This window comes from Camellia sinensis, chromosome 9 (genome assembly GCF_055761805.1).
Source record: "Camellia sinensis isolate YWXY chromosome 9, ASM5576180v1, whole genome shotgun sequence".
Classification (NCBI taxonomy): domain Eukaryota; kingdom Viridiplantae; phylum Streptophyta; class Magnoliopsida; order Ericales; family Theaceae; genus Camellia; species Camellia sinensis.
The window spans coordinates 36497884-36525008 of NC_138969.1; the positions used below are offsets into that span (position 1 = coordinate 36497884).

General features: G+C 35.9%; 1 protein-coding gene across 1 annotated transcript; it reads left to right on the plus strand.

Annotated features, from left to right (window-relative positions):
• The first annotated feature begins 218 nt into the window (after window positions 1-218).
• On the plus strand, window positions 219-5928 carry LOC114292324 (U-box domain-containing protein 45). The gene is made up of 2 exons (XM_028236249.2): window positions 219-862; window positions 4878-5928. Exons 1-2 carry the CDS (start codon window positions 432-434, stop codon window positions 5728-5730), a joined length of 1284 nt encoding a protein of 427 aa, XP_028092050.2. The 5' UTR covers window positions 219-431; the 3' UTR covers window positions 5731-5928.
• The last annotated feature ends 21197 nt before the right edge of the window (window positions 5929-27125 follow it).

Genomic DNA, 27125 nt, shown 5'->3' on the forward strand with positions numbered 1-27125 from the left:
ATGTGATTGCAACTTAAAATTACATATTGAAAATGTGATTTTTAATTTAAAATTATATTTTTAAAATGTGATTTCAAAAAACAGGTTAGTTTCTTAAATAATTTAAAAAGTAAATCAATTACTAAATTATTTTTTTAAATATTAAAAAAAAAAATCTCTAAGTTTCCTGAAAAAAGACATTGTCCTATTAGTATTTTTTTTACTATTATTATTATTTTGGGTATATTTTGATTCTCCATCCTCTATATACAGTTTAGTGATACAAAAAACAAGGCACTTTTCATAGTGTCCATGTGCTCGCTGCTCGCTCTGTTTTAACCCTCAAAGTCTTCTTCCCTCTTGTCGCCTTTGATCCGTATATTCTCTCTCTCTCTCTCTCTCTCTGTCTGTTTGTCCGTCTGTCTGTCTGTCTCCTTCAAAAACCCCCAAACATGTCTGATTCTTCTCCAAGGCTCTTATCCTACAAAAAACTCCGATTCTTAGCCCGAATCCGACGGCTCCTCCACCTCAAGGCCGATACCAAGCGATACCCACCGTCCGATCGGCCAAGAGTTTTCGATATTGATAGTCATCAAAACATGGAGGAGAGAGAAAGTGATGAGGGTGAAGATGGGTTGGTGGTTTTGCAGAGGTCTGTGAAGAAGCTTCACTTTGGGAGGTGGGAAGAGAAGGAAATGGCGGCGGTGGAGATAGGGAGGTTGGCTAAAGAGGACTTGAAAATGAGAAAGTCGTTGGCGGAGGAGCTCGGTGTTGTGCCGCCGTTGGTGGCGATGGTTGGGGCAGCGGCGGCAGACGGTGCTGGGTGGCGGAGGAGGAGGGTGGCGGTTCAGGCCTTGATTGAGCTTGCTAATGGAACTTACACGTAAGTTATTTAATATATAAATATATATTTTTTATTATTATGTTAATTAGTTATAATAATAACTATGATTCTCTTTGTGTTGCTTGAAAATTAATATTTGATTCATTGATTGTTATGGTTTTGTTAGATTTTAATACAATCACTCTATATTTTTTTTCACCACACTTTATATTTGTAAAACATAATTGAGTGTATGCATTTGAAGCAAATGCAATAAAAATTAATAAATTTATAAAGATTTCTTTATTTATTTAATGATATAAGTTTACAAAATTATTGAAATGAGTCATATTTCAGAAACTAAAATTTTATTATTAATGTATTATGAAAATAAAAAAAGACTTAGACCCCTTTGGAAGTCACCCCCACGACCCCTTTTGCCTTTTGATTGCTCAAAAAAAAAATTTTTTTTTTTTTTTTTCTCCCACTCACCAACCCCACGTGTGTGTGGGTGGTGGGAGTGAAAATCTGAGGGGGTCTTAATCACGGCTGTATGAAAATATAATATTTTACAGAATGAGACGCATATCTGATCATTGAATAATACAGTAATAAATAATTTTTTTTTATAAAATTTGTTAGTTTATATAATATTTCTCATATATTTAAGAGCACCCTACTGTCAAAAGTCATGATTTTTCAAAGGAGAATTTTTATTTTTATTTTTAAAGATGGGTTTTAAAGGATAATTTTGTGTTTGATTTAAAAATATTAAATTGAAATGGATAGTGACGTAGATTGGGCACTTCATTGAGATTTGAGAAGTAAGAGTTCGTTTTGTGCACGTAGATGACTTAGGTCAAAGTGATTTTTTTTTTTTTTTTTTTCAAATAAGGGAAATGTCATATATTTTATAAGAGTAATTTTGGTCATTTTACTTCCACTAGAAAAATGAATAGGTGACATAAATATTTATGTGTGCATCGTCTTTCACATAATTTTGTATTATTTAAATTTTCTTTTCTTCTAATTGGTAGAAAAGAATAAGAAAAATGAAAGTTAGGTTATGCAATAATGAACCTAGAATTCAGATATCACATCTGATTAAAAAACACTTCTTCCATGGAGCCAAACTTTCATATGAAAATTTTATATTATAGAATGGCAATATTTTGTTGGGAGCATAACTAACCATACAAATGGAATCAAATCCAAACATGGACCCCAACGAACGCTACTGACTTTTTTGAGGATATATAGACCTCAATCTATAGGAGCATTTTGGCAACACAGTAAAAAGTCAGTTTTTAATTTTTTAGCTTTTTTAGTTAAAAAAGTCAATTTTTTTATCCAAAACAATCTAGCTTTTTATTAAAAAAGTCAAAAAGTTAATTTTTTACCAACTTTCCAAAACACCCCATATTATATGCACATTGTAAATGGTCTTGCCGGGAATGGGTTGGCATCCCCTGATTTTATTCCTTAACCATAACAGGTGTGTTGCGTGTATAGAAATAATCTAATACAGAATATACAGATGTGAGATAAAAAAATATTTGCATTTGTAGTTGCAAAATATTCACATCTTAACTCATCTAAAAATAATATTAGAGATCATGAAAAAAATATCGTGAAGATTTTTCATCTTTTGATTAGTGTGTGATATTTTATTATATGTACAATTCAAAGGTAGAGAATCCCTACATTATTCTATGAAGTATCGGAAAATTATTTTCCTATAAAAATAAAAATAAAAATAATATAAAAGCAATAAATAAATAAATAATTTTTTATTTATAATTTTTGTTTCTGAAAACAGAGAGGAAAAGAAAGAAAAAGAAATAGAAAAAAAAAAAAATGGTGTGACCACTTTCATAATGATTTATTTATTTGAAGGAAAGAAAAAAAAGGCTATACATGTCTTGAGCACTAGGGCAGTTTGATGAACTTGACTTTTTAGCTATAGCATTAACATATAACCAAAATGACAAAACCTTAACAACTTATTACTACATTGAATAAAGGTTGAGACTCCCTTGATCCCTTTTAGTTTTGATTGGTCAACTTTTTTTTTTTTCTTCTTCTCACCCAATCCCCAACCTCTATGTGTGTGAGGGGGTTGTGGGGTATGTGTTTTAAGGGGGTCTAAATCAATGCCCTGCTACATTACAATCAACTATACTGCAGACCCCAGTGGGGGTCGCACCCCCAGTGAGATGGCGAGCCCCCACTGGTTGAAACTCAAAATAAATAAATAAATAAATAAATAAATAAATAAAATATATTTTTTTTTTATTCAAACACAGCGCGCCACCTCATTGGGAGTCGACCCCCAGTGGGGTCCGAAGCATTTTTCCATTACAATATAAAGTTGAAAGACAAGAACAAAAACAAAACAAGCCATGCCCGTGAACTTGTTCAATTACCAAGAGACAATAAATGACAAGTTTGAAAAACCCAAGTTACCACTAAACTCCATTTGAATAATGAGGTTTTGAGGAGCCATTATTGTATACTTGTGATTGTTAGGATTTGGTACACTCAAACAGATCAATGAGACGTGAACCATAAATAAAAACAAGAATAAGAAATGAAAAGGTAAGTGTACATGTGGTTCACTCCAAAATTGTTCATAGTTGGCGCAATTTTTACTATGATAAAAAAAATTATAAGATACAAAGACAACCTTCTCTCTTTAATGATAAATACACATAGAAATTAGGATAGCAAGATACGAGTGCGGAAATACCAAAATGTCCTTACTTCACGGTAGAGTGGTCAATGAGAAGTATTGTCATATAGTCGTGCCTTCTTTTACAATTTACAATGACTGGTAATTTGGACAGTAAAATCTATCATTTTTGTTTTAATATATAAATTTTTTAGATGGATATATTTATTTTAATATTTGGGGGACAAAATAAAAATATTTATTTATGATTGGTGGAGAGTATTATATGACATTCGCATATGGTACCTATCAACAGTCGATCATTTTTCAATTTTGAGGGTTGGCTAAAATCCACTAAACTCCATGGTGAATAATAGAAAGAGTTTGGGTGAAATAATGCTAGTGAAGCACAAAGTCTTTCGTTTTTTAATTGTAGAAATATGACATTCAAGTCGGCTTGAAACTTTGACTTATATACCACTTGGTTTAATTTATTCCAGACTTAATATGTTATTTTATTAAATATAAGAAAGAAATCATGGTCCATGAGCCATTGTTGACTTTACACTCTCAAACAAAGATCTAGTTTCCAAATCTTGATCCTTTTCCTCTGGCTTAATGTATTTTAATTTCAAGTATGAAACCCAATTCACCAAATTGCATTTGAATAATGAGGTTTCAGCCTTTTAGGGTTGGTTGACTATGCACTGAACTCCATGGTGCATACTAGAAAGAGTTGGGGTGGAATAATGCTAGAAAAACACGACTCTAGGACACAAGTAAAAAAAAAAAAAATTGAAAAACACAAGACACTTTTTAATATTTTCAAGTTACTTTTTACACATTTCCCAACATTAAATAATATATAGGGACACTTGTTAACATTCGCCATAAAAAATATAATATTTAAATTGAAAGTTAGCTTGAAATTGACTAAAGTGACTTGCATTGATTTGATTTAATTAAGCTAGTCTTTGTTCGGCATGAAAACAATGCCCTTTATTGTAAGAGAGAAATCATATTCATATGATATGAAAACAACCTTTGTTGACCTTACACTCTCAAACAAAGATATCAGTTTCACTATCTTGATGATTTTCCTCTTGCATAATTTATTAAATTTCTTTGGGGGGGTTGTTAAGGGACCCAATGTGTATAATTTTTGAACCCACCAACTACATTGATATAATGTAGGCCCTTTTTAGTTCATTAATAATTTAGCATATAGTCAAAGCAATGAAATAACATTTTTTTGGTCTTTGGTTGGCCTTAAATAAATGTCCTCATTTATTTATTTTTTTTGATCAATTGAGCTTTCAAAATCATATTTAATGTCAATTTTTTTAGCAAAAAATTCAAACACTTCTAGGCTTCCATTTATAAATATTTCTTGTTTATTTCCAGGAACAAGGCACTAATGGTAGAGGCAGGATTATTGTCGAAATTACCCGGTAACGCGGATGTTTTAGATGGGCCAACGAGGCATGAATTGGCCCAATTGCTACTCTCCATTTCATCTCTATCCAACAGCCAATTCCCTCTCACCTCAACAACAATTCTCCCATTTTTAGTTGGGATTCTGGAGTCTAATTCAAGTCTTGAAACCAAAGAGGTCTGTTTGGGCACACTATACAACCTATCCACCATGTTGGACAATGCAGGGACTTTGGCCACCAATGGGGTAGTCCACACCCTCTTGAGGCTGTCCTCGGTGAAAGAAACTTCCGAAAAAGCCCTTGCAACATTGGGGAACTTGGTGGTGACATTGTTGGGAAAGAAGGCTATGGAAAACAATCCAATGGTGCCGGAAAGCTTGATAGAGATTCTGGCATGGGAGGACAAGCCCAAGTCCCAAGAACTTTCCGCGTACATTTTGATGATTTTGGCTCACCAGAGCTCCGTGCAGAGGGAGAAGATGGCTAACTCCGGAATTGTTCCCGTGATACTTGAAGTGGCTTTGTTGGGTAGTACCTTGGCTCAAAAAAGGGCATTAAAACTACTACAATGGTTTAAAGATGAACGACAAGCAAAAATGGGGCCTCATTCAGGGCCACAAACAAGAAGGATTAATGTTTTAGGGTCACCAGTTAGCCTGAGGGAGGTGAGTGAAGGGAAAAGAATGATGAAGAGTATGGTGAAACAAAGTCTTTGCAAGAATATGGAAACGATTACGCGACGAGCAAATGCCAATGAGGATTGTTCTTCTAAGCTCAAGGCCTTGGTCATTAGTTCTAGTTCTAAGAGCTTGCCTTATTAAGAGACTTTTTGTTTTTTTTAACCAAACATGATCAAAAAGAGATGAAGGAATGTGAAACTTTTTCCATTCCATCAAAGTGCACACTTTGTGCAACAACTTACAATATTGGTTGTACATTATGATAAATAAATATTTTATTTTCTCCCAAGGAGGAACAATGAAAAGAGAAAATAAAATCTTCCTTGTTCATCGATAAAAGTCATTAATTTTTCATGGGTTCAAATCGAATGAGTTGTATATTATAAAAATTGTGACATTTTCATTATGATTTTGGCTATTTCTTTCCCCTTCTAATCGAATTATCTTTATCCAAGGGGAAATATAAGCTCTGATAAATTAGAGAAATTTAACGCGCAACTCAATTAAATTAGCTTGGCCTAATCAAATCTAACGTGTCAAGGACAATCTTCAATTTCATCCGAAACTCAGGAGAGCACAATTCACCCTATAATAAGGTGATTGAGAATTTAAAGAGAGACATAACATAATATGGTATGACTTGGGAAAGAGCTTGGAGAGCAACTTTTTAACTTTTGAGATAAGCACTTGGTCCAGCCTATGTGGAAAAGAGTACTACGTGGCATATCAAAATTCTAGGGGAATGATACTTATTAATACCAGATTTAAAAGATCAATAATGTTAGACATCATTAAAAAAAAATCATGAAAAATCTTCAAAGATTAATGCTCTTTTCAAGGCAAAATAACAACATCCCTTTAAAAGTTAGTGAAGTATGTGTTAAGGGACTTGTAGGTATGAGTTGTGGAGGGTCAGAACATAGCAACTAGTACGTGTTTCAGTGCATTTTAAAATATTGCAGTCTTTAAAGCAAACAAACACTTAACAACCTCTATATTTTAGGATGTTTAATCCAAAAATGGTTAGAAGAAAGGTTTAAAACTCATAAAAAGGTAAAAATTTATAAACTGTTAATTTTATAGTTTGATAATGTATTATAAATTTATGCATTGAAATGGTGATCTTCATTTCCTGTCATAAATTCAAATACCAAATACTCTCGGTACTTTCATGCTACAATAATTTTTCTTAACTCTTTTTTTGGGGATAAGTTCAAGAGAAATGCTGGAGCTTGTGCTGCAAGCTAACAGATCCTAAACTTCATTGACCCAATGGGTTTGGCAGCAGAAGCCCACAAAGCCCTAATTCAATTTGGCTCCGTTTATTTCAACGTAACAAAAAAAATATTTTTCTGTTAAATTGACTTTAAATATAAAAAATATTTTTGTTGTTGTTTTTTTGGTGTTTAGTTGAATTTGACACAAAAATATTTTATTACTTAAAAGAGAAATTTTGATTCAATAAGAGCATCTTCAATAGAGTTTGCTAAAATAGCATTGCTATTTCTATAATTTGGCAATATATTCATTGTCAAATTATAGTAATGGTGCTCCAATAGTCACATGCTATTTTGGAAAATCTCAACCAACTTTTCCTTCGAGTTTGTAAGTGTTGTTTGGATATAGATTTTTTAGTAATTTTTTTTATCTTTTGTGACCTTTTTTTAATTGTTTTTTTTTAAAAAAAAAAAATTATATTTACATTATTCCCAGCTAAACAAATATTAAAAATGAAAAAAAAATTGAAGAATTGAAAAAAATATATATATAATTCACCTCAGCAAAAAAAAATACCAATACAAGATTATACTAAAAAATAGTCAATATTATACATTACAAAAACAAAATTACATTGGAACATAAAAATACTCAAAAATAAATGGACCACTACATTACTTTACAAAATAAAAAAGACATTGCAAAAAAAGACCAACAATTACATCAAAAAATAAATGATGTTGCAAAATTAAAAAATATATTCTTTCGTAATTATTCATCAGGAGGCAGGCATTACAACAAAAAACATTTTTGGTGACACTTTTTAGCAACCAAACAAAAATTTAGTTGCCAAAGATACAAAATTGGCGACAAAATATTTGTGGTCACTAAAAAATAAACTTTTGGCGACAAATTTATAATTTTGGTCGCTATTGATTTTGGTGCCAAGTGAATTTCTTGCGCGGGAGCGCGAAAAACTTTTTAGCGACCAAATTAATTTATAGCGACGGAACATTTAGTCGCCAATTGTATTTGTTTGGCGATAGACATTCCTTGGTCGCTAAAAATATGAATAATATTTTTGGCAACCAAATTAATTTGGTTGCCAATAAATTATTTGTCTTTACAAATTTTTTATTGCCAAAAATTGTTGACAAGTGAATAAACAATTTGGTACAGACAAATAATTTATAGAAATAATTTGTATTTTTTAAAGACAAATAATACAATTATTAAAGACAAATAATTTCTATAAAGACAATTATTTCTATAAACAAAGTTTGCCAAAAATATAGAAATAACCTGTTACAAATATTTGTCGATAAAAATAATTTATAGTAATAATTGTATAGAAATTTGTAGCAAATTAATAATTTCTATACAAATATTAATTGTTACAATACAAATATTAATTATTTCTATAAAGACAAATATTAATCTGTTTTCTATAGAAATATTAATTGTTACAATAATTTCTATATTTCTATACACATATTAATTTATTAATTTGAACCAATCTATTACTTTGTCTATAAAAATATAGAAATAATTTGTATAGAAATTTGTAAAAATATAGAAATAATTAATTTGACAATTATTTCTATAAAGACAAATAATTTATAGAAATAATTTGTATTTTTTAAAGACAAATAATACAATTATTAAAGACAAATAATTTCTATAAAGACAATTATATCTATAAACAAAGTTTTTTATTTTTTACCAAATTATTAAAGACAAATAATTTAAAGACAAATTAATTTTTATTTTTTTTTACCAAATTTTTTATTGCCAAAAATTGTTGACAAGTGAATAAACAAGCAATTGACCTAACTTCTTCTCATTTTCTCATCCATCTGAAACGGCACACAGCACAGAACGGCACAGCAGTGCTCGGCGGCAGCACTCTCAGGTATGTTCTTCTTTTCTTCTTCTTCTCTCCCTCTCCCTCTCCCTCTCCCTCTCCCTCTCCTTCTTCTTCTCCTTCTCCCTCTCCTTCTCCCTCTTACTCTCTCGCGCCGCTGGATGCGAAAGGCACAGCAGTGCTCGGTGGCAGCATATCGCGACCCTCTTTTTGGGTCGCTGCTCTGTTCTCTTTTCTGTCTCTAATATTCTGAATGTAGTCCCTCTCCCTCTCCCTCTTGCTTTCTCGCGCCGCCGAATGCCAACGGCATAGCAGCGCTGGGCAGCAGCAGATCGGCAGCAGATCGCGACCCTCTTTTTGGGTCGCTGCTCTGTTCTCTTCTCTGTCTCTGATATTCTGAATGTAGTCCCTTTCCCTCTCCTAGGCTTTCAATTGGGTTATATGATAGAGAGTAAGAGAATGTCCCCATTGAGCAACCAGAAAGTAGGCTTTATTTGCAACTAGTTAAAATGCATATTAGAGGATTTCTTTTCCCAGAAAGTTCACTAACTAATCACTTGATTATTATTGACAAGCATGTACACATGCATGCATATTCACACATTGAATACATGTTTTGATTGTGTGACCAGTAGCAGCATATCATAAAATGAGGCTAAAATGAATGAGTTTGTTGAATGTTTCTCAGTTTGAGAATATAGAGCATTGAGAGGGAAGATGTTTTTTCACTGTGATGATATTTTAATACTGTATATAGTGGGAGATATAGATACCCTTCTGGGAGTAAAAAGTGCCTTTGGTCGCTAACATGGATAAGAAGAGATAATTGGAGAAACACTTTTTTAGAGACTCATAATCTCATGCCGTTGAATGAGAAATCGGGTGTCCGTTATGTTTTGTACAGAACAGGGGTTGCTATGACTCTTACTAGGTCTGACTCCAAACCTATTAAGATTATCTAAATTGTTCGTTTTCTATTATTTTTCAAACATATTATTTATGTAAAAATCAAATTGATCAAACATTGATTACCACATGATGATTGAATAAAATTTTATTTTATTTTCAAAATGAATTATTTTTCAAAATCACTTTGTTTTTAATATAAATGTGATCTCTAATCGTATAACTATCAATATATCTTATCAACCTAATTATTTTATAACTATCAATACATCTCATCAACTTAATTATGTTTATAAATTATGAATTTGTTTGGCATGACCTATTGTAACACACTTTTTTTATCATTTTATTGTTTTTGAGTCGTATCACCTCTTTACATTTCTACATATCTTTTATAAAAAAAATAAAAAATATACTTATTTAGAACATTCTAAACCATCCTTATATATTAAAAAGTTATTACATAATGAAAAGTGCAAATCATGTTGATGGGTTTAAAGTGAGTCACACAAAATAGCCCTTTGCTGACCCGAAGCGACATGGCTTGGTAGGCTCCCCATGAATGAGGGGTGAATTGGGGTACAAGTACAAGTTTCTAGTTGGCAAATGATACTATTACTCCTGTAATTTAAGTGAAACAGCACTTTAATTTTCCTTAAAATTATAAAAATTAGAATAATATTTCATTTAAACTATAGAATTAATGATATAATTTTTCTATAATTTATTTTGAATTTCGTTCTAATCTTTGTAATTTTGTACATGATTTTTTTAATTCAAAATATGATAACACAGTCAGATGGGCTACATTATAATATAATTAAAAGTGTAAAAATTAAATTAAAATTATAAGAATAAAAAATAGAAAGACTAATGATGTAATCTAGCCTTGCTGATATTACTACCAAAAACACACTTTTATTTTTGTTTATATTTTTTTAATATATTCAAACCAAAAACACACTTTACTAATTGGTCGAACCGACACAAACGTTCATACCGTTTTATTTTGTTCAAGACAAAGATTTCACACCCCACTGTAGAACACCACTATCCCAAACCTGGCAGTGTTCGTAGATAATATACAATGAAGCTATTACAATTATTGCTTTATTAAGTTATTGTTTTATTAAAATAATTTTGTATTTTTATAAGAACACATACTATAAATAATATACATCTTCTTTTGTTGAAAACCATCTTCTTTTCATTGTGTTTGACCAAAAAGCATTGAAGTGGAATAAGTGCATCCACCATCTTCTTTTCCTTGTGTTTGGCCAAAAAGCATTGATGTGTTTTGGAACATGTTGATTGAACCTCACTTTTCATATTTTTAGGGATGATATCTCCTTTTAAGAAGTACAATAATTTATTTAGGTGTGTAGGTGAATTGTTTATTTTGCGCATATCCATGCGTGTCCTTATATGTTATTTGACATTCATTTCATGCCCATATCTCTTCATTAATTTCATGTATAGTGCGATTTTAATTTAAAATTTAATTTACAAAGATCAATTATTATAGGTTATCGGTTAATGCAGAGAGATAAAAAAGCTGCACTCGTTCGTTGGGGGCAATTACTACGTCAGGTAATCTTTGACTATTTGTTAAGGCATTTTTAATTTATTTAGAGAAGTTTGACACTTTTTTATTAAATTTGTGGGTATTAGAGGATTCACTTAATTGTATTCTTAGGATTCACTTATTGTATTCTTAGTTTCGTTTTACTATTGTGAGCATTCAGGATATAACAAACAATTAGATGATCCAAGGAACTATTTGATATATAAATAAGATAAGCCCAAATATGCTAATTAGGGGGTGGTTATTGTGTTTTGCTACAAAAATCTCAATTCCATGTCTAACTCAACAAATAAATAAGTCAAATTGCTAAAATAAATGAATATGCTTTTACAAAAATAACTAAACTAATATGTAACAATTTGAAGACCATAATTTATATAGCAATTATAATTTATGTATCTATGTCATCACTTACTATATAATTCTTTTTCACTCTTTACTCTACATTGCATGCTTTACTTGAATAGTAATTCTTGTTTATCAATTATTATTGTTAGTACAACTTGTTAATAAATTACACATACCTAATTTAGTTAAAGGTATATATTTATGTCATCACTTACTATATGATTCTTTTTCACCCTTTACTCTACATTGCATTTCCTTTTTTTTTTTTTTCTTCTTCTTTTTTTTTTTTTAAATTTAGTTAAATGAGATAGGACCACTTACCTATTGAATATTAGTGTACATAATGATAAAGGAATTTCACATAACATTGGCTTTGTAGGTGACCAAATATGGACAAGAGTTGGATGTTACTTAAGAATAGAATGAGTTCCCAGTATCGAGATGGGGTAAAGGCTTTTGTTCAGTTCGCAATGTCAAATGTAGGGCCAAATGGTAAGATTCGTTGCCCTTGTATGGACTGTTTGAATTGTGAACAACACACTAGTAAAATTGTGAAGTATCATTTGGTCGTGAAAGGAATGTCCCCTTCTTATAAGACTTGGGTGCATCATGGGGAATCTGTTCCCATGAATGAATCTCATGCATTGAATGATGACGACCACAATGACTTTGGAAGTGTTGGGGATAGAATGGAAGAAGATATAGACAGAGATCAAGATGAATTCCTAAATTTGTTAGAAGATGTTTATATGGGGACTATCATGAATGATAATGAAAATGAGGGGGATGAAGAGGACGATGACGATGATGTGGCTAACAATGTTGAAGAAGAGGATGTGCGCAACTTCGATAAATTATTGAATGATGCTCAAAGAGAGTTGTACCCAGGGTGTCGTAAGTTTTCTGTTTTATCATTTGTTGTTAAGATGCTTCATGTGAAGGTGTTGAATAAGTGGAGCAATAAGTCATTCAACATGTTGTTGGGGATATTAAAGGACCTTCTACCGGTAAGTGATCAAGTGATCCCATGGACCCTTTATGAAGCCAAAAAATTCTTGCGCGACTTAGGCTTAGGATATGTGACGATTCATTCATCAGAGGAATTTTATTGACAGCTTGCTCTGTAAGTATACTTTTCAGAATTTAATTTTCAGATCACTAAAAACACTTCACTTAATATATTTGTTAAAACAAGCTGCTGCTATGATGCTCTTCAGTTGGCTAGTTTGCTTTATTTGTTGATGTATTGTTCTTCTTGATTGCTATTGGTTGACCCCTCTTCTTGATTGTTGCTGTAATGCCCTCAAAAAAATAACATTAAACCCATCAATATAGACATGCATTGATATGTAAAAGCTCCACATTCTTCTATTCATCAGAGTTCCATTACCAAAAAGTATTACATGTTAACGACAAAAGCAAATGCCCTAAAGGCTTACAGCTTTCCAATTTAACACTTGGTTACAACAAAAGAGTGCTAACTCATTTACACATTAAGCCCTTGGCTTGAATATACATGTAATACATCAAAGAAACTAAACAACAAAAGTCTGCCCGCCTCTAGCCTCCATAGCTACGTCCTTGGAGGTGGCATGCTACCTGTACCTGAAAATGATATTCCCATATAGGGTGAGCCACAGCCTAGTAGAAATACATTAAACCAAATATGAACAATGACTAAAAGATTAGCAGTTGATAGATGGTCAACACTGATACTTTCCCTTATCATACTTTACGGTTTCACGACATACAAGTCCATGTTACAATCCATTTTCCAATTCTTTTCAATTCTCAATTTATAACCATGGCTCAGAACCTGGCCAAACAACTTATATGAGACAGTAACTCATATTAAACTTCTTCCCAATTCATATTAGATAAGCGTACTAGCTATATCAACACATCAACAGATAAGCATACAAGCTATATCATCACTTCCATAGATATGCATAAGAGCACTATCACACTTCCAAAGACAAGCATATGAGCTATGTCAACCCATTACTAGATAAGCATATGAGCTCTATCTATGGAGTCCATCCCCTATCTTCTCCCAACAACATCCGGTTTAGAGATCCATCCCCTATCATCCCCTAAATCGTGGAGTACATCCCCTATCTCCTCCAACACGACACAATGCATATAAACAATAATTATACACATCATCACACAACACATAAATTTAATGTATTCTTTCAACCGTCATACTCAATGACACATTCCAATGATTAGTTTCAGTTTGCCTAATCACCATGCATTGTCTACAACAATCAAGACTATCCTCCACCGATAGCCCAAAGCAGTTATTTCTATACAGAAAATAAATGCAACAATGGATATATAATCAACATTTCAACCAGGTGAGTGATAAATAATCCAACTACACCCTTTAATTCCATACATTTCCAAATCAATTTCTCATTCCTCATAATTAATTATGCGAATTAATTAACCAATGTAATTAGGGCATTTTCCATAATTAACATTACAATCCTTAGGTTCCATTTTCATTAATGTTTTAGCATTAATTTCACTTTTCCATGCCAAACATGCATCTAGGTTTTATATAGCTAAAACCCCAACTTTGGTAAATTTACACAAAAGCCCAAAACTTTCACAACATTACCAACCCAACCCCAACATCTCAAAATGCTAAAGTTTAAAGACAAAACCCATAGTGAGGAGTAGGTTATCCCTACCTCAAAGAATGACACCCAACCAAGAAGATGATGGAAACGAAAATGCTCCAAACCACGAACTTTTCGGATCAAAAGATAGCCCTCGACGATCAACAACTTTTTTGTAAAGACCAAAGGTGAGGAAATCACTCCTACTAGATCAATACCTAGAGAGAAGGTAGAGCTCTAGAGTGAGAAGCTCAACAATGGTGTTTTTGGAAAAGTAAGAGAGAGAAGAGAAGTGGAAAAAGTAATTTAAAAAGTCAAAACACGGAGCTTTAACCCAGTCGCCTCGCTCGAGCGGCCAAACCCCCACTCGAGCGTCACTCACAGACTCCCGCTCGAGCGGCGGATGTACACTCCCAGCACTTTTGTAGACAAGTCTCCCGCTCGAGCGTCCAACTCCCCGCTCGAGCATCACTCACACACTCCCGCTCGAGCGTCACAACCGCTGCTCGAGCGTCACAACCGCCGCTCGAGCGTACAACACTACAGAGGAGATACTGGATAGGTGTTTTTCCCGCTCGAGCGCCAAAACCCCCGCTCGAGCGGACAAGCAACAAAAAGATCCCCGCTCGAGCGTCAAACTCCCCGCTTGAGCAGACAGGTCAAAATCTGGGCAACTAGTTTTAGTTTCTAAACCTCAACCAACCTGTAACAAACCTGCCCAACACATCCTATAACTCAGATACAAAGTAAGAAAGGATGTGAATAAGGTATACACAACAACCAACTCCACGGAACCTAAGTCCAGATACAACAATTAAAGAAAAGGGAAACCGGGATCGCTATAGTTGCTGGTTGATTAAGTTAGAGTAATATAAATTGAAAATAAGTTGGAAGAATAGGCTAAAATGGTTGGTTGAGATGCAAGAAAAAGTTGAATGATGACCATAAATAAAAAATGTTAGCTTGATTGGTAACAACTCCACCTAAATGGTTAAATGAGTTCTTCAACAATTCTTTTTCTTTCTTGTAATATAGTGAATAATTTTCCTTTTGTTCTTATTCTAGCAAAAACTCTCTCTTGCAATGAATCTATAAGATCATCTGTTTAGCATTTGAATTTTCATTACTCTTTAGTTCATTTTTTAAGTGACTCTGAGCTTCACAGCATAGTAAAAGGTAATTAGAGTGGAGCATGCATCCACATTGAAATGGACACTAATGAAAATCTTCATTGGGCTAAGCTGCCTTTTCCACTTTGTCATGTTAATGTAGGACAACATTTTTGAAACTGCCTTGAACAGGATTTCTGGCAGATTTAGGTGAACAAAATATTATTGGGCTATGTACTCATTTGTTGGAGAAAGTTTCTTGGGTTTGTAGACATTAAGATGAGAGATTTGGCTTGATGTTGAAATGGATATGTTGTTCTTCTTCGCCTTTATGATAAATCTTATTTGGTATCATTGCAATAAGTCGACCGTGATCGTCACATAGGGAGGATCTCATCGCTATTCTCGACCTAAATAAAGTACCACCATGGTCGACTAGGTGTGGGGTTGCTACTTCTAAATTCTCAAATTTTTTCAAGCTATTGGATCCATTTTCTATTTTCCTTTGATTTTTGAAAGAAAAAAAGGGGACCTATATTATGAATTCTGGATTTCATTCCTTGTTTGGAGCATTTTTCTATTCTATAGGAAAGTGAAGGTGCCAACTAGCCTATTGGGGCTATTACCCAAGTTCTCTTTTTTGGTGCGCTTGCGTGTGTGCTAATTTTGTTTGGTTTTTTGTTCAAGAAGTGTTTAGAAATCAGTTTTTGTGTCATTTCAACCTTGTTTTCCAATTTTGTAAAATGATTTGGTTATGTTAAATTGTATTTCTATTAGGTATTTGTTGGCTCTTTCCTTTTGGGTTGATCTAGTGTTATACCTTGGCTCTGATTGAGTAGAAACCAGATATTTGTGTTGGTTGTTCGCTATTCCTAGTTTGTGGATATATCGGAGGCTAGTAAGCTTCTATTAGCAGTGAGGAAAGTTAGTTAAGTTGGTTAAGGATTCTTGCTATTGGGATTCTTGCCACTAGTATTCTTTAATGCAAAATCTTTTGGTCTGACTTGATACTGTAAGAGATCTGGTTAATCGAGCTGGCCTCGTCTTTGATCTCCACATTATCTTTATTTTGGTCTCACGTTTGGATCTGCTCCCAATTTTGCTGCTCTCTAATATTTGTGTTGGTTGTTCGCTATTCCTAGTTTGTGGATATATCAGAGGCTGAAAAGCTTCTACTAGCAGTGAGGAAAGTTAGTTGAGTTGGGGAGGAAAGTTAGTTTGTGGATATATCAGAGGCTGGAAAGTTAGTTGGCTACTATCTATCTATTGGCCGTGATGGCTATTGTAGGTTTAATGCTAGTGGGTTTGTATGGTGGGATGTGTGGGTTTAGAGAGGAACTAGAGAAAAGAAAATGAGAGTTTATGAAGGAGACTAGTAGAGTTTAGGAAGGAACTAGAGTTTAGGAATGAGAGTTTCAAAGAAAGGATGATTTATTATCCCTATGTTTTTGAGATTGCTACTATATTTTGTTTTAATCTAGGGACCAAAGATGTGGTTTAATTTCATTATCCCAATGTTAAACTCTTATTATGTTTCCTAAGAACATTATAATGCTATACTAGAAATGTCACATATCTCATAATTTGACCTTAATGTAAGTAAAAGCAGCCTTAAGTTTAAGATTTAGGTCCTTCTGATTTCAATTTAGTCATGAAAGTAAAGTTAGCACTTTGGATTACATCTCATTGCAGTGATAGCTCCTACTCAATTGATATTTGCTCTTGTTTTGGAACCTTGAAATTGGATTTCATCAGGGTTCCATAATGACATAATTTGAGCTAGGTTTTGGTTGGACAACATGTGACTGGTTTACAAATTTATAGAGATATTGCTTGTAATTAGTTTATATATGCCAAGTTTAACTGGTGAATTATGTGTTACTTTTTGATTTTGGTATATTGAAATTTTGTAATTCACCGTAGGAAAATTTTCTCTCAATTTGTTCATCTATAATGTGAAACCAATGTTTTTAGACCAAGACCTTTATTATTAACATTTTAACATTATAATTTTTTTTTTCATATGTTTGACAGATTGGCAATGGATCGAATATAGTTCGGGGAGCATCAAAGGATTACATTTTGAATTTTTGGATATATTTTGTCATAGGTTTTTGTTATGAATTTGCAAGCTTGGAAGGTTTTTTGGATTGGCAATGGATGAATTATAGTTCGGGGAGCATCAAAGGATTACATTTTGAATTTTTGGATATATTCTGTCATAGGTTTTTGTTATGAATTTGCAAGCTCAGAAGGGCTTTGGGCATTACATGTTTGAAGTTTGGGATTGTAAGAGATTTGTACTTAAATTGGATGTTTTGGATTTGATATGCTGTTTATATTTAATATGGTACTACTTTTGAATTTAGTTTATATATTGGATGCTTTGCACAAGTGTGTTAATTTGAATTATATTTTGCTTATGTTTATAGGTTTATGAATGATGTATTGAACAGGGAAATTGTTAAAAAAAATTATTTATAGGTTTATGAATTATGTATTAAACAGGGAAATTGTTAAAAAAAATTATAAATAATGAATTTTTGGTGACAGGTTTTTTTAGTTATAAATTTACTTTTGGTGACATTTTATTTATGTTGCTGAAAGTATGTGTCCATAATTTTTTTAGCGACCCAAAACTTGATTGGTCGCCAAAAGTTTTAACATTCAACAACCAATTCTTTTAGTCACTGAAAGATATTTTTAGCGACGCATTTATATGTCGCTGAAACTTAACATGTCATCAGCTGAAGTCTACTTTTAGTGACTAAATGTTAATTTATGGTGACGAAATTTTAGTCTTTTGGCGATGGAAGTATTTGGTCGCCAATTTATTTATAAAGGTAACCAAAATTGATTTGGTCGCCAAAGCATTTAGTGACAGGGCTTCAGCGACCAATTTTGTTCATGTCGCGGATACTTTTAGCAACCAAAATTACACTTTTGGTGACCAAAAAATAGGTCGCTAAAAGTGTTTTTTTTTTTTTTTTTTTTTGTAGTAGTGAGGGGAAAATAGTAATTTGGGTTGCTTACATGTACGGACTACTTGGTGAAATTCTCATTTTTTCATATTGTGTAATACACTTTCATCTGAGGGTCTAAATGAGAAATGTCTGTAGTCATTATCAAATGTTTTTCCTTTTTGATCTTATGTTCATGTTTTTTGATCTCATGTTCTTGTTTTTTGATTCCAAGTTCTTTCATTTTCTGCAGTGCTTGAATCCTTTTTTCTTCTCTTTCAGCTTTTTTCTTTTCCTTCTCAGAAAGGTGTTGGTTAAATGTCTCCAATTGCATGCTCCTTTTTTGGACTTCAGCTTCAACGATTTGATTTCTCTGAAATAGTTCTTTTGTAGATTTCCTACCCATAGGCCTTTTACCCCTTGCATAGACACTACCTTCACCGATTGGATTATTACCAATAGTTGGATTGTTACCAACAGTTGGACTGTTGTCATCTTCAAGAGAAATACAGTTATCCATAAGGGAATCGCGAGCTGAATTAGGGGAAAACAGTGTATGTATTCTTGACTTTACCGTATTCGTAGGAGTTACATCTTGCCACCTGATATTGTTTTGCAAGATTGGCCAATAATGTTTAAAAGCAAAATGTTTGTCTTCATTTTGATGGTATAACAGTTTTGCTTGAAGCATCTGTATCAATAAAATATTAAATTAATTAATTACTTAATTTTATATAAGACAAAATAAAAAAAAACTAATATAATTAATGAAGATGAAATCTTACTATATCAACTTATGACATCTCACTTGGATGTAGATTTTTAACTTGCGCTAGACACCCACAAAATTTGTTGCAACATTTCATGATTATACCCTATTGAGATGAGATAGACACTTGTGTTCTTAAGTGATCATTTTGCAGAGAGGAATAGTTTTCAAAAATTCTTCCCTAAAAATGAGTATGAGATTGTGAATTCCCGACAATTGGGACTTCAGTAATGTGACATCAAACTCTACAAAGTGCCACATCTTCTTGAGTGATGAATGATTTTCCACTCTTTGTTTTTGATGAACCTTCCATAGTGATTGTGTGAAAAAACTAAAATGAAAACAATTTGTGAGGTTTGTTGTGAAATGAAATTGAGATAAAGAAATGAGAAAAGAAAATTGAAATTTGAAATGTTTGGTGTGAAATGAAATTGAGATTGAGGGTTTCTATTTATAGAAATACAAAATATGACCGCTTGTAGAAAATAACCGTTAATTTATAGCTATTGTTTGTATTATTTTTTATTTTTATTTTCTTTCAAGCAAAAGAGCACAACGGTTGAGATTCATGATCTAGAATCATCCAACCATCCAAGTACCTAGGATCCAATGGTTGAGATTCATGATCTAGAATCATCCAATCTAAAAATGTAGTCTGTCTTCTCTCTCTCTCTCTCTCTCCGAAGACCCACCAAGCTTTCCTCCTCCATCTCCCTCTCAGTCTCACTCTCCCTTTCACTCACTCTCTCTCTCTCTCTCTCTTCGAACACCTACCAAGCTTTTCTCTTCTATCTCCCTATCAGTCTCACTTTCCACCAAGCTTTCTTACTCCACCCGTATGCTCACCCTTTCATCGCAACTCGATTAACATGAATACCAGAATACAAAGCTCGCCTCTCCCTAAAAGCCTCCATCACTAATGACCCCCAATCAGCTCTCTCCATATGGGTTGGAGTCTCCATAAGGCACTGCACATAGGTCGGAGTCACTTGGCATTTATTGTTTAAAATCTACTTCAGATTTATTTATTATTGCTTGGATTGCTTGAGATTTGTTGAGATTACTTGAAACTTATTTGAGATTGCTTGAATTTTGTTGCTATTTAGTGAAATTCTATTTAAAAAAAAAAAAAAAGTTTGTTGATTTTCTTTTTTTCAAATTTCAATTGCCAACACTGTTTAAATAAATTGGTGAGTTTTGTTTTAAAATAATTTCGTGAATTTTGCAAAATGAAAAATTGATATGTTTTTGTTTAAGTTTTTCTAGAAAAGGATGAGAAAGGGTGTAATAACCCGAAAATTTAAGTTGTCCCTTAAATTTTATATTAGTATTATTTAATTATAGATGATAAAAATATAATTTTATGTACGATTAATTAAGGTCAAAACATAATATTATTTGTTTAATTTATTAGTTATATGTGCTAAAAAAATAATTTAATTAGAGGGTCATCGTGTCCTATCAAAAAGATAATATATAATTATGATATCATACGGGAGCCAAATATCCGACGTTATCTGTAGTCCTCGTGTCCAAGCTGTGCTTCACTCCGATCGACTTGAGAACACAATGATGGTGAGCTACCCGGCGGTGTGCTGCCAGGAAACCCCTCCGACAACACCCTTAGAGAGAAAGAAAAGAGATGAGACAAAGTGGTAGGTGAGCTCTGATTAGAGGATGTTCCAGACCTGAGTATGGAGGCGTAGCGTAGTTTATATAGTTTTTGTGAGCACTTTTGTGCCCATTCCCCTCGGGATGCATGGACCTGCTCTCATCTCACGTTTCCCCACGTGTCAGCGCTAATACAGCTAAACACCACCTAATGAAACCGCCAAACAGTTGGCGCATACAAACAGTGAAATCTCCTTTCTACAGTCTCGTGGCCCGCATAATACTCCTCACCAAGCTACGCTTAGCATGGCGCCATGCCATCACCTGGCGATCGTGCTACCTGTCCGATTTCATTGATAATTCCACACCGTGGCTCGACCGAGCTTCTTAGTCATGACCCAGGTCTTGCTCGGTCTAGCCTGATGTTGGGAGGACTAATCCCGTCCAATCCTGTAGAGTGCACATCCCCTCCAGATCGACATTCCAAAGTTATTCCAACTCGACCGAACTAAGTCCTTGGTCCAGTGTGCACCCAACGCCTGATCGAGCAAGGGCTCTTGACTCCGGCCCAAACTAGCTCAGCCCAATACTTGGTTGTAAACCTTCCTCTCAATTGCCCCTTAATTCCGTCTGAGTCAATGTGATCGGGATTATCTTTTCCTGCCGAGGTCACTCATCTACTTGGTCATCCACCTCAAATCATTCGCCGTGCTAATTTTCATGCTTGGTCCCACGATTTGCTCGGTCGGCGCTTCGACTTTTTAGCCTGTCTTGTCAAGACTGACATCGGTCTTATCACAGACATGTGTTCTCTGTCCATTGGCCTCGTATAGCCAACCCAACTGTTCCACGTCATCTCTTCGAATTCGAATTTTTGGTGCCCTTTCTCATCCTATACACGTCCCCCTCAAACCAGCCCTTCACTTCCACTATTCATCATCTCTGCCATAGATGATCTAGAGCGTAAACACACCCAAACCTTGCCCCTTGCATTTTCTGTCCATTCTTGCTCATTTTCCTGGTGAAGTTGATTTCGCTGTTGCCATTGTAGAGCATCTCGCCAATTGGGGCTTCGATTTGTGCATCAACCCACAAGTTCTTCCCTTTCTTCATGCTTTTTTGGCATTTGTTTTATTTTTTGAACCCTAACTCTCACATTCATTCACTAAGGAAGTCAAAAAACACCTAAAACATACTACGAATGGAATAGGGTTAGGTTTTTTATGTTGTTATTTGATATCCAAGAGCCCAAGTGCTTTCTGTTTCCCACTGTTCATTATCTCCTGTAATGAACAGGCGCAAATCTGGGTTTGGCCAGGCTCGAAGCATCTTTTCAATCTGAAAAAACTATTCAACCGAACAAATTCATCGTTCGTGGAGTTGGGGTGGAAAACTGGGATACTAGATACTTGATTGTGTGACCGGGCTAATATCTGGCTTGCTTGCACGATCGAGCTAACCAATAGACCGAGCGGCCAAGAGCGCTCGATGTGACTGAGCTAAAATTAGGCTCATATGCGTGACCGCGCTACCACTTATACTTGGTTTTTAACTGCAGAGTCCTAGGAGACTAGGCACACCAACACAAGGGCTCTCAAAGACCGAGCAGCCACCGTGCAATACTTTGCCAACTTAACACTGCTGTGCTAAACACGCCGGCCTTCCATGGGGCACTACTGCTTCCTTGTTAACACACTGGGTGCGCTGGCTGCATTCTTAGAAGAGTACGGTATCCCGGCCGATGTATATTTGGAGCTCGGTGAGGAGGACATAAATCCATGGGATAAGCTAGAGTCCTACCCCTTCACCATGCTGAGCATAGTAGAGGGGGATTGCGCTTCCTTGTGCAACCTTTGATCTGTGAGTTCTTGAGACACACTGGGCTAGCTCCAACACAACTATCCACTAACACTTACAGAATCATAAACGACATAGCCAAGTTAAACCACCGGTTTGGTTTAAATTTGGGCCTGGCTGAGATCTTGCGTCAATACACGCTCGGACGCATGGCGGACGGGTACAATTATTACCTAAAAATAAGGCTGGGCTAGGAACTTTTGGTGACCGGTACATTGGACAAAGATATGCATGATGACGATTTCTTCTAGGTGTCAGGCAATTATGAGACTGCCGATGTGCCTAGTTGGTACATCAGTAAGAACTTCGGTTCTCTTTGTAAGCCGAGCTCTCTAACTTGTTAACTTTTCCAATATTCTTTGTACCGAGCTAACTACTTTCTTTTTGCAGCTATTGAAGTGTTACAAGCCAATTAACTTTATCTAGAGAAAGGGGCGATTAGAGTCGTGCTATGATATCGGCACCGAGATTGCCATGAGCTTCTTGGCTACATACCGACCTACAGATATTTGGCACCCTGGAAGAGCAAGGTCACAGACTTCCTTCGGGCGCCTTCACCTCCATCTGACCCAACTTTGCCTGACATGCTCTTAATACGGTTGACTGAGGAGCAAGAAATGGCCAAAAAGAGCCAGATTAAGAACCTCATCACCGCCATTTCAATCGAGCTACCGAGCATTCCCCCTCCTGCTCTAGTCGTCGGCCAAAGTTCAGGGACTGTGATTGCCCTGGCCTTCATGGCCGCTCCACATGCTGAGTGTCGCTGTGCTGGTAAGCGGGCCTGATCGGCTGATCCTTTTGCCGAGCTTGTGGCCGAGCTAAGCACTAAGTAGCCAATGCATGATGCTGAGCCCACCCCTCCGTGGAGGCTGGAGTTCAAACACCAGGGTAAAGAGATCCTGGCCAATGCATCAGTTAAGGGGGATAAAGAGCACCTCTTGGCTTTTGATTTATCAAAGCATTGTTGTTACCGAACAACGTGACCGGAAGCGATTATGTCCCTGACACCCAGCTCGTGAAATTGGTGATCAAGTCCATGACTACGGTATGATTCAGAATTTCATCAAGTCTCTGCTTGGTTTACTTCTTTACTCGAGCTAACTTTCTTTTTACTTCTTGCAGGCCATCCAAAAACAACATCTCGTCATGGACCGCATTGTCAATTTGCGTCATAAAGTGACCGAGTTGAATAACGCTGACAAGAACGACTTGGCCGAGCTAAGGCCTGTCTCGAGATCGCCAATGCCAGGCTTCTTGGCCAGCTTGATAGGGCTGAGCAAAAGGGGGACGCTTTGAAAGCTGAGCTAGAGGAGGAGAATAAAGCGAGGTAGGGGGCCGTAGACGAGGCCAACAACCTCGACTTCCAGGAGATCGAAGAAAACTACACCAAACAAGTTGAAGCAACCAAGGACATTTTCTTCAAGTCCGGTTGAAAGACTGCTTGTGAAAAACTTGGCCAATGATCTGAAACCGAGTGTTCACCTCTCCTCCCCTTGCCTTCTTGCTAGTCTATATGGTGCCTTATGCCAATGAAGTCTTGAACTCTTTGTAAAAGGAGGCTGAGGAAGAAGCTGAGTAAGAGGTCGAGGAGAAGCCTGACTAGAAGGAGATCGGCGACAAAGAAAGGACTGCCATGGTCGATTTGGAGGTTGCCACAGATGGAGCCGGAGATGAATTCGCCAACCTTTCCCCCCTAACTTAGATTTATGCCCTTTCTTGTTTTCTTTTTGAGGTCTTTTGTAACCGGGCTGCTTGCCCCAACTTTTGTACTTGCAATCTCAATCAATGAAATTTTTTTCCAACTTGTCTCTTGAATGCTTGCCATGTATGTTGTGTTTCTTCTTTTAATCGCACAATACGTAAAGGACAAATTATCCATTGATTTAACCGGGAAAAACATCTCGGACAGAATAAAAATTGAACCAAACATCAACATTCTTGGCCTTGAAAAATAGTTTACTAAGTGTCAGTAGAGCAAAAGTTCTTAGCTAAAAGCCTAGAGTTGAATAGTTCATCAACTCTAAAGACCGAGCAAAATCAACTCGGCTAAAAACTTAGAGTTGAACAATTCATCAACTCTAAGCGCCGAGCAAAATCATCTCAGTTAAAAGCTTAGAGTTGAACAATTCATCAACTCTTTGAGCTGGGCAAGATCATCTCAGCTAAAAGTGTAAAGTTAAACAATTCATCAACTCTAAGGGCCGAGAAAAATCATCTTGGCTAAAAGCTTAGAGTTGAATAATTCATCAACTCCTAGGGCCGAGCAAAATCATTTCAGCTAAAAGTGTAGAGTTGAACAATTCATCAACTCTTTGAGCCGGGCAAAATCACCTCAGCTAAGAGCGTAGAGTTGAACAATTCATCAATTCTAAGGGGCCAAGCAAAATCATCTCGGCTAAAAGCCTAGAGTTGAACAATTCATTAACTCTTAGGGTCGAGCAAAATCATCTCAGCTAAAAGCTTAGAGTCGAACAATTCATCAACTCTTTGAGCCAGGCAAAATCATCTTGGCTAAACACGTAGAGTTGAACAATTCATCAACTCTAAGGGCCGAGCAAAATCATCTCGACTAAAAGCACTGAGTTGAACAATTCATCAACTAAAGATAGAACTCTATAATTCCACACCAGCCTATCCTCATCTTCCTTAAGACCCAATCCCCAACCTTGAACGGTTTGGGGTGAACTATTTTGTTATACTTTTTGGATAGTTCTTGTTGACATACTGCAACATGGATCAGCACCTTTTCTTGATGTTCTTCTGTAAGGTCCAATTCTAGGGCAATGGCTTCGGCGTTTAAGTTAGGCTTAAAATTTTCGCTGTGGATGATGGGCATACTGATTTCCAATCGGATGACTGCCTCCATGTCATATGCCAAGGCGAAAGGCGTCTCCCCGGTCGACCGTTTCAGTGTTGTTCGGTAAGCCTAGAGGACATTTTGAAGTTCCTCAGCCCACTTTCCTTTGGCTTTCTCTAACCTTTTCTTAGCCCATCTAGAATGGTCTTGTTTGATGTTTCGGCTTGGCCATTAGCTAAGGGTAGGCTGGTGTGGAATTACAGAATTCTATCTTTAGTTCTTCACAAAATCCTTTGAACAACCCTCCATCAAATTGGGTGCCATTGTCGGAGATCAAAGCCTTGGGGACTCCAAACTGCGTTATCACGTTTTGCAAGATGAACTTCTTTACATCCTTTTCTTTAATTTTCGCCAAGGGCTCAGCTTCGACCCATTTGGTGAAGTAGTCTATTTCCGTTATGAAGAACTTGCGGTTGCTCAGCGCGGTTGGAAGTGATCCCACTATGTCAAGCCCCCACGTTGCGAAAGGCCACGGATTTGTGAGAGGAAGGAGCTCTCTGGCCGGCTGATGAATTTGGTGGGTGAACTTTTGGCATTTCTCACATTTTCTCACATATTTCTGTGCATCTGCTTGCATGCATGGCCACCAGTATCCTTGTGAAATAGCGTAGTAGGTTAAAGATCACTCATTGATGTGGCTTCCACACGTGCCTTTGTGGTTCTCGTAGAGGAAAACATCGACTCTGTTTGGGTGAATGCACTTGAGGTATGGCCCGGTGAATGACTTCTTATACAAAGCACCAGATGAAGAGAACCAAAATTGCTCAGACTTCACTTGGACTTTGTGTGCCTCTTTCTTGTCGGTCAGCAGGATCCTTTTTTTAAAGAAAATGATGATAGAGTCCATTCAAAAAGGACCTAGCTCGATGCAGAGAACTTCTGTCTGCTCTGAGTCTTCACTGCTGTGTCTTGGGAGGAATTCAATCAGGAAAGGGCTAGGGGTTGATCTGTCGGCCATGGAGGCTAAGCCAGCTAACTCATCTGCCCGGCCGTTGTCTTCTCGGCCAATTTGTTAGACTCTTATGGCTTGAAATTTCTTGATTTGCTCTCTTACCAAAGTTTGGTACTTGGCCATACTATTATCTTTGGCTTCGTATTCCCCAGATACTTAGTTTACAACGAGTTGGGAATCACTGTATACCATCAACTCGGATGCTTGCATTTGGAGTGCGCTTTTCAGTCCGGCTAGCAGCGCTTCATATTCAGCCTCATTTTTTGACGCAGAAAATCCCAGTGTGATGGAATGTTCAATGGTCAGTCCGTCTGGGGAGATTAAAACTACTCACAGCCCGGCTTCATGCCTGTTTGAGGCGCCATCGACAAAAAAATTTCACATTTCGCCGATGAAAAGCTTCCAACATTCTGTGGGGTCTTAGGACGTTTGAAGGTTCAGGTGATTAGAATTGCTCGACTATTCGGCTACTTCTACGACGAGCGTGTCTTTGACGATTGCAACAAACATGTCTTCATCTCCCCTTGGTGATGTAACGTTGGATCCAACAGGTTGTCCCATTATTCCCAAATCCGACGGCGCATTGCCGGGCTGAAGTGGGCCTTCAAGTGATGGGTCTGTAGACGGGCGTGTAACTTCTGCGTCGTCTTCAACATTCGGTTGGATGAGAGGTTGTACAATTTCCGTCGTGCCTACCCCCCTGCAGCCCGATTGCATCACTAAGATCCACCGGACAAACTGGATGAATTCCGGGCAAGAATTCCGCAATGAGGTCGGCCAATGCTTGGACTTTGATGGCAGTTCGAGGTTGAAACTTGACGTCTAATTGCCCCAACTCGACTGCCCATTTCAGGATTCGGCCAAGGAAGTCTG

Bases quoted from the DNA above. Each gene is read 5' to 3' on its own strand.
- LOC114292324 (XM_028236249.2), top strand. From the start codon at position 432: ATGTCTGATTCTTCTCCAAGGCTCTTATCCTACAAAAAACTCCGATTC. The intron at 863-4,877 runs GTAAGTTATTTA...GTTTATTTCCAG, and splicing joins CTTGCTAATGGAACTTACAC to GAACAAGGCACTAATGGTAG.